The 8665-nt window shown below is 53.3% G+C and overlaps 1 protein-coding gene across 1 annotated transcript in view; it reads left to right on the top strand.

Moving 5' to 3' along the window:
• Window positions 1–8073, top strand: part of SDC3 (syndecan 3) — a 52521-nt gene extending 44448 nt beyond the window's left edge. The window contains exons 2-5 of the mRNA XM_075115110.1: window positions 2220–2337; window positions 2796–3406; window positions 5145–5415; window positions 6274–8073. Coding sequence (XP_074971211.1) covers window positions 2220–2337; window positions 2796–3406; window positions 5145–5415; window positions 6274–6440 — 1167 coding nt within the window. The 3' untranslated portion in view covers window positions 6441–8073. The remainder of the gene's footprint in view (window positions 1–2219; window positions 2338–2795; window positions 3407–5144; window positions 5416–6273) is intronic.
• The last annotated feature ends 592 nt before the right edge of the window (window positions 8074–8665 follow it).

An 8665-nucleotide genomic window follows, 5' to 3' on the forward strand; every position in this document is an offset into this window, starting at 1 on the left:
CAATTCTTTTGTGCCTTCCCATCAGTTTTGGTGGCCTGTCTCCTAATTTATGGGCTGCTGTGGGTAGTGCACTCCATCAGCCTTCAAAAGACGCTGAACCAGCCCTTGAATGTCCCCTGGCATGGCCTGGTCCTTGGCTTTCCTGCACTGGACACAGGGTCAGAGAACTCCTGGACAGGCCATTTTGCAGTCAATAAGCTCCATAGCTTTTTCCTACTGATCCAGGACGGACATTGACCCAAATGTTTTGGAGTCAGTGCTGAGGAGTCATGGAAAACTTGCATGATGAAACCAAAGGTGGTTCTTGGGTTATTTTATTCTCAACCTTCCCCCCTGGGCTACGGCAGATCCTGCCCAGGCATCTATTTGTTATTGCATTTAATTTATTTCATTGTTGCACACCAGTGAGACATCATTTATTTAGCAAAAGCACTTGCACTGATCCTTGGTGCATCAGTTTTCCCCCTACTTTTTACCATCTATCTCCCCTCCAGGAGTTCGGGCCTGTTCCTCCATAAATCAGGGTAAAGGTTTATTTGAAATAATTTGACAACACCGAGCTCATCTCGCTTGTCACCCATTCCCCAAGGAGGGAAAGCAAGCTCCTGCCTCACAGGGATGTGTCCCTCTCTCTCGGCTACCTCCTGCCTCTATCCCATCCCTCCTGGACCCTCCTGTCTCCAGGCTGTTTCCCCAGCACCACGGCCACTGCTGGGCTTTCCAGCATCTCTGCAGGGTTAATCGGCACCAGGTCCCAGATTCAGAGCACTTTGCCGCTACCTGCAGCCGTGTGCTGCAGCGGGGTTTGGCCTCTGTGGCTCGGCAAGGGACCACAGGATTCCCAGTTCCCTGCAGATTAATTCTGGTGGATAACAGGCTTCAGTGAGCTGCTGGCAACTGTGTATTTGAAACTCCAGGATGGTGCATTATCTCTGGGGCAAAGACTGAGTCCTCCCAGAAGTCTGGAAAGCACATGGCCTATTTGAGAATGGCAGGATATAACCAGTGGCTGCAGTGATAGGGGAGAGCGGAGAGTGCTGCTATTGCTGGAGATAAAGGGTCCAGCCCAGAAAAGCTCATCAGTGCTATCAGGAGAGACAGACACTTAAAAGCCCAACTCCCCTTGTCTTTCCCGAGAGATTTATGTCCCAGGAATGTGCTCGTGCCGTCACCGTGGGTGTATGACACAGGTGGTACATCTGCAGTACCCCAGTGATTCTATAGGCAGGGCTTGGGCGACAAACATCTCGGCTTGGGCCCCCCGGCAGCAATCAGCCCCCAGCCCCTGGGAAGTGTCCGCCACCTCCCAGCCCCAGGCATCCTGCTCCAGCCCAGGGCCGCCAGGTTTTCCCTCCCCTGGCAGCTGATGGGCTCCAGGAGAGGAGATGTGGGGACAAGTTGCAAGTCCCAAATTTCTATGCCATGGGACCTGTTGGCTTTTCAGAATTCCTTTTTGTTCCAATCTGGAATGAAAACAAAGAAACTTGAAGCTGTTGTCAAGAGGTAAAATGCCCTAATAGGTGAAGAGGACCCTTCTATGCCTTTATTTTAAATTTAAGCACTAACCTGGCTTGTTACATCTTGAAACATCTGATGCTATCTTGCAGATCAAAGCCTCCTTGTCTGGGTTGTAATGAAGTGTCAAACTGTTTCCTTGCAACTCTTTGATCTGCAAAACAAGATGCTTAAGAGCCCTACTAGCAAGGGCTCTTCAAGTTTTAGCTGTGGCAGAGCAGTGGAGTACTTGAAGTCTGCTATTGTTTCATATTGAGACTTTCCAAGTTATGGCAGCTGATAGTGTGCGTTACTGTCACGCCTGTGCCAGGAGTCACATGAAAATCATCTAAAATGAAACAATAGCAGGCTGGAGAACTAAATCAATAATTTTTCTAACAGTTTCCAAAAGCAGTTGGGTTTTGCTCCCTTTTTTCCAGAGGGCTCATTTCCATGGGAAATGTTATCAGAGTCGATGCGAGCTCTCCACAAAATGTCAGCTTGTCTGAAAGATTTACAGCAGCGAATTGTTTTGGGGAAAAAAACCCTATGATTCTGGGTGGTTCGGCTGGAGAGCACTGCCTGTGCTCCTGATCCCTTGGTCTTGCTTTTGCCTGGCCTGTTTGACCTGTGTCCTGATGACTGTCTGGGGGTGTCTGTGCAGGGACTGGTCTTGATTTGGTGGGGTTGGAGCTGCTCATGCATCTCTCCCCACTCGACTGCAGGCTCAGCGCTGGCGCAATGAGAACTACGAGAGGCCTGTGGACCTGGAGGGCTCTGGGGACGATGACCCCTTTGGGGACGATGAACTGGACGAAGTCTACTCGGGCTCTGGCTCAGGGTGTAAGTAGCTTCAGGGCTCCTGGGGAAGGGTCCCTGGGGAGCCTGGCCATGGGTTTCACTGGCACAGGAGAGGAGCTTGCCATGGGATATGAGGGAGGACATCTCCCCTTGGCCATCTCTGCCACCCTCCTGCTTTCTCCTAGACAAAATCAAAGGGAAGGGTCCCACAGGTTGAGCTCAAGTGACTCCATTTCCCATTTCAGTCTCTGGTCCTACTGGGCAGGATTAACCTTTCTCCAGCATGATAGCATGTGCCAATGTTATAGAGGTTTCACTGACCCCAGAGAAGGAGAGAGGGGCTTTGGCCACCACATGGGAATTTGCAGCCCTTGGTTTCTGCTGAGCCTGTAACCAGTCCATGCTCTTGGTTTTTCTGGGGTCAGGCCAGGTGGGTGTCAGCCCTGGGAAACGCCAGGGCAGAGGCAGCTTCACCCTTTGCTCTTCTCCCCCTCTTTCAGATTTTGAGCAGGAGTCAGGGCTCGAGACGGCGGTGACCCTCATCACGGACACGTCCATCACACTCCCCACCACAGCAGCCATGCTGCCCATCACCTTGGTGCAGCCCGTGGCAACCCCCTTTCAACCATTCCCTGCTGAGGACACCACCCCCGAGCAGACAACCAGCACCTTGTATATCCCCAGGATGACAGAGACACCAGTGATCCCCAGCTGGAAAGCAACCACCACCAGTACCACTGCCAGCGAATCTCCTTCCACCACGACCACAACTACAACCACAACCACCACGGCTACCACCGCCACCACCCCAGCCACGACCACCACCAGCACTACTATGGCCACTGCCAAGCCCACCACCGTCCGGCGGTTCCTGCTTCCCTTCGTCACCAAGGCAGCCACCACCCGGGCCACCACCCTGGAGACACCCACCACCTCCATCCTTGAAACCAGCACACCAACAGAGGTGGCCACGTCACGGCTTGTCCCCACCAGCACGGCCAAGCCCAGGTCCCTGCCAAAACCAAGCACCTCCAGGACTGCAGACCTCACAGAAAAAAGCACTGCCTTGCCATCCAGTCCTGCCACACTGCCGCCCACAGAAGCCCCCCAGGTAGGAGGCAGGAGCCCTTCTCACCTGCTAAAGGGCTCATGGGCCATGTTTGAAGCCAAGTGATGGTGATGGGAAGCCTTTGGGGTGGATCTGTCCTGAGCCTGTTGCTCAGAGGGAGATCAAGGCCAGGCTGGGCTCCCCCAGCTCTGTGGAGAGTGGAACATTTGGGGAGCTGGAGAAGGAAGATTAAAGGGTGGGGGTTCTCACACAGGCAGAGCATGGTGATGGGGCTGGTGCAAGAGCTGATGTAGCCATCAAAGGGCCGTGCATGGCATCCCCAGTGCCGATGCCCCCAGCTCTGCCTTGCCCGGCTGCTCAGGAGCTGCTTCCCCAGGCAGGAGGGGAGCAGGGCTGGGGGTACCACCTCCCCATAGGGAAAGAGTGGCTTTCCTCTGCGTTTGGAGTCTGAGCTCATCACACCGCTTCCCAACTTGCAGCCCATCATGAGCCAAACAGGCCCAAATACTCTGTAATTATGGCTTGACAGTGCATTTCTAGCTTGTAGGGTGTCCTGAGCAGGGGATTTAATCTGCTGATCCATCTTTCACTCAGAGCCCCTCAGGGGCCCTTTGAAAACCGCTTTGACTGAAAGGTAGAGTGATTTGTCTAAACTAGTCCCTTTTTTCTGTGTATGTATATGTATGTATAGTGCTCTGGGCTCTCGCTGACCTTCAATTAATCTCTGTCACAAAAACGCCTGCTTGTGGGAAGCAGCGAGGCAGGCACCCGTGCCAGGGGCAGTGTGACATGGAGAGGGCTCCTGCTCGCCCTCCCCGGCTTCAGCCCATCGAGCTCTTTGCTCATCCCATTTGTAACGTCCTGAGGCAGCTGTGGAGGGAAGCGTTTACGCTGCAAAGGAGGGATCCCAGGGAGGTTTTGCTGAGGAATGCTGAGTAGAGTCCAGATCAGCATGTGGACAAGTAGCAGGTCAGGCTGCCAGGACAAGGGGGAAGGTCAGGGGGGATTTGGCCCTGAGGGACCTGCAGGTGTGGGGATGTACAGGAGGCAGTGAACAGGTCAGGGTTGGGCTGGAGGGGGCTGGACCAGCTCATCTGCCGGGCCCATATTTGCTATCCAGGCTGGGTTTGTCTCCTTGCCAAGGGGGCTTGGTGAGGGACCATGGTGGGGAGCTGGGCTGGGTCCATGTTCTGGGTGAGAAGGACTCATCTTCCTGCTCCTGCCGCAGGACTGCACCCATAAAAACAGGTCAAAGGGAGAAAAGTGAGAGGGAAGGGACCCCCCTGGGGCTCAGCTGATGGCATCCGATCCTTACATTTGCGATGCTGCTGTAGCACAAACAGTTGCACCACTTCATGACTAGCAAGGGGGCATCTGTGAGATGTTTCAGCCAGCCATCGGTCTACACTGGGGTCAGAGAGCTCAAGTGAGGGCCTGGGGTGTGGGGCTCTCTTTAGGGGAAGCTACAGGGAACAGGTGAGAGTTTGTGTGTCCCAAGGGCACCTGGGATGGGGACAGAAAGGAATGGTCAGCTCAGTCATGGTGGCCTCAGCTTTTTGGCGACCATGGAGATGTGGGGTTGTGTTTCTTGCTGCAATATAACGGTCCACTTCAATGGCACAGGGAAGGGACACCCCAAAGTTATCCCCCATGGTCCCTGCTGAGAGGGCCATCCTGTTATTGGTGCTGTGATGTCCTTCCTCTGGACACATTGGAGCTGCTGGAGGCAGGAATCATCATTTGGTCCTTGTCCCCTACTCCATCTTGTCCTTTCTCCCAGATGGAGCCAGGGGAGGTGACGACAGTCCTCGACAACGAGCTGGAGGTCCCAGTCAGCAGCGGCCCCAGCGGGGACTTTGAGATCCGGGAGGAGGAAGAGACAACTCGTCCCGAGCTCGGTAATGAGGTGATGGCCGTGGTGACGCTGCCCTCGGGACCGGGGCTGGGCAAGAACGCAGAGCCAGGGCTGATCGACAACACGATAGACTCCGGGAACTCGGCCGCGCAGCTCCCTCAGAAAAACATCCTGGAGAGGAAAGAAGTGTTGATAGGTGAGCCCAGAGGCTGCAGGATTGCAGAAGAGCTGGTGTGCTTGGGGGGAGATGGGCAGCTGGGCTGTCAGTGCCCTGAGAGAGGGTCAGTCTTTGGCTGGGTGCTGGGGTAGCGTTGAGCCTGGGACAACCTGTGTTCACCTGCCGAAATAGATGGCTCCAGGGCCTGTGCTGGGGGGTTCTCAGGGGTCTTCACATCTTTGCAAGGAGAGCATAGAGCTGTGCAAAATTTGCTTTTGCTAAGATGGGTTTCCAGGGAAAAAAAATAGGCTGTTAGTGGGAAGACGTGCTATGGTGCTGGCTGAATGCCACCCAGCCACCTCTGACTGCAGGGGAGGAGAGGGGTGCCCCGGGAGGGCCACTCGTCCCAGCCAGAGGGACATCAGAGATGGGGCAGAGGTGCCAGTGTTCCACCGCCAGCTAAAGGGAACGGAGGCGATGGCACAGCGTAGTGACTCCTGTTCTAGTGGTCTCCGGCTGAGCGTGGTGGATGCTGGCAGGCACCCAAATGAGGTGCTCTTTGGGGGACTTTCTGCACCCTCCTTGCATGAGGTTACAGCTTGTGCAGCCTTTTTGTGCCTGGGCTGCCTCGTGCCAGTCCATTGCCCACCATACAGCAGTAAAGTCGATGCTTTTGGGTCCTACCCAGCCTTCAGCATCGCTGCTCTTAGGAGCTTGTTGAAGCTCCTTGAATCACAGGACTGCATTAGCCCCTCGCCTTCATTTTCAGCTTTCTTAACCTAGATTTCAGGAGAAAAAGTTGCTCACAAACTTGCAAAGCACAAAACCAAGATGGAAACCAAAGAGATCCCCCCAGATTATTTTCACTGACAGCCGTGCTGCTTCTCTGTGTTGCAGCGGTGATCGTGGGCGGCGTGGTGGGAGCCCTCTTCGCTGCCTTCCTGGTCATGCTGCTCATCTACCGGATGAAGAAGAAGGACGAAGGCAGTTACACGCTGGAGGAGCCCAAGCAAGCCAATGTGACCTACCAGAAGCCTGACAAGCAGGAGGAGTTTTATGCGTAGAAGGAGAGTCCGGCGTGCCTCACGCTCCCTCCCTCCCGCTCCAAACTCTCCCTCCTCCTCTACTTCATCCAGTCTCTCTCTTTCTCTCTCTCTATCGCTCTTTTTTTGATCAGACTGTGAATTTAAAAAGCAAAACCCGCAACAACTAAAGGAACAAAACACATCTTCGGCATGATGAAAAAATCAAGTGCCCAGAGCGTTGCCGAGTTCAGACCGAGTACCGCTGGCCTTTCTGCAGCGGAGGGACAGGTCAAGGAGCCAACGCCAAGGAAGCTGTGGCCGGGGAGCGCCCCGGCGAGCATGGGATGGGATGGTTGGGCCGCTGAGGCAGCTGGAGGTCACTGGGCTTTTCCCACAACAGACTCTGGGATCTGGACACCTTCTACCAGCCCTGGGGCACAGGGGGGTTGGTTTGGATTTATCTTCCTTTTTTTTTTTTTTCCCTTTGGAGTGGAGGGAGATCTTTTTCCCTCTCTCTTGTTTTTATTTTTTATTTTGTTTTTGAATGGGGTTGGTTGCTTTGCAGGAATTGCCTTGCTCCCTGCTTCTGTTTGAAGAGAGGACGCGACTCTCAAATACGCTTCGAACCTTGACAAAAGCACAAGGGGCTGGAATACCTGATGCCCCAGGGTTTGCTCTTGGAGTGGGGAAAAATAAATAAATACAAACATGGCCAGTACGCTGGAAATGATCTCTTTAGAGCACCTTTTTGGAGAGTTCGTGGAGCAGCAAGAAGCCACATTGGGGTATCTTTTGCTGCTCCCCTCTTACCACCACCTCACTTCACTGCATCGCTGTGCACAGCCAGAGACCTTAAATCTATAGAAGCCGCACGGCACCGGCCGCTGAGGGGTTCGGTTGAGAAGGGACATTGCTTTTGCTGGGTTTTCACTGTGACCAATAAAACTCAGCTTGCGCAGTATGACCGAAAGCACTGGTTTTAAAACGGAGCGGGATGTTGCGTGGTGGGAAGTTGGCAGGGAGAGGATTTGGAAATGGAGAAGCTAAATCCTCCCCCCAGTTCCTCCAGAGGGGGATAACAAAGCTCTACATGGCCTGAGACAGCAGCATAAGAAAAGAAATGCAAAACAGAGGCAATGCTCTGTCCCCTCAGGGGCCGGGCAAGGGGTCCCTGCCTGGCCACTGGCGCCCAGAAGGTGAGGAGGGTGGTTTTCCACCAGTCAGCCCCAGGGCAGGTCAGCTGCTACTTCTCTTTTGTAAGACCCAGGACTGATGGTTCATGTTTCTTTTGTTGTTGCTTAATTTCCAGTATAACCCACAGGCCCGTGGATCAGCTCTGGACACCCAGGAACCTGAGAGAGAAAGATCCTGGAAGCCATCATCACCCAAGTGCAGTGGTTTCCCTTCTGAGGCTACCTAAGGTGCAGAGCAGCAGGGCCTGATCCAGAGCCAAACTGTGCCTTCTAGAAAGGCTAGAGTTTTTTGGAGCAAGCTCTCTGCACAGAAAAGTCAATTATAGCTTTTAATTAGCTGAAGCGCTGTTTGCAATGCAGTCAAAAGGGGCTTTGTTTTTGTGATGGTTGCGAGCTCGATGGTGTCCCATGGAGACCTTGGCTTTGCTCTTAGAGCAATTTAAACAGTAAAACGTAAAAAAAAAAAAAAAAAAAATAAATCAGTTGCTTTGACTCAGTTGCATCATGAATTAACCTGCACAGACACAGTGACACTTTGTCCCCTCGGGGTGTTAGTGGATATAGGGATTTATGACCCTGGGGGAGGCTACAAGGCAGCAGCGCTTCTTTATGTGAGGAATTTGAGAGGCCAAATGTGCGTATTACATATATATATGTGTGTATATATATACACACACACAGTTTTATATATATATATGAAACGAAATCCCTGTAAATTCCCATTGCACTGCACGTGGTGGCTGGATGGGACTTTGAGGTTGTGAAGATGTGCGGTTTGGGCTACCCTCCCTTGGGGTGCGCAGTGCAGGGTCTGTGACCCAGAACGCCAACCTGGTTTTACTTCGTGGTAGGGAGCAGAGCCCCTGCACATGGCCCAGCTCTAAACCCCCTATTTTAGAGATGTCAGGCTCAAAATCATCATTGTTTAGGTTCTTTTAGTTTGGAGAAGACGGTCCTGTTGGATGTCTTGGAGGGTGACACTGAAAGGCAAATGGGGTGTGTGGGTGTGTGCCCATTTCTTGGGTCCCTCGCAGCTGCTGAGGATGAGGATGCTGTGAAGGGGAGCCCACA

Source organism: Phalacrocorax aristotelis, chromosome 20, assembly GCF_949628215.1.
Source record: "Phalacrocorax aristotelis chromosome 20, bGulAri2.1, whole genome shotgun sequence".
NCBI classification, from domain to species: Eukaryota; Metazoa; Chordata; class Aves; order Suliformes; family Phalacrocoracidae; genus Phalacrocorax; species Phalacrocorax aristotelis.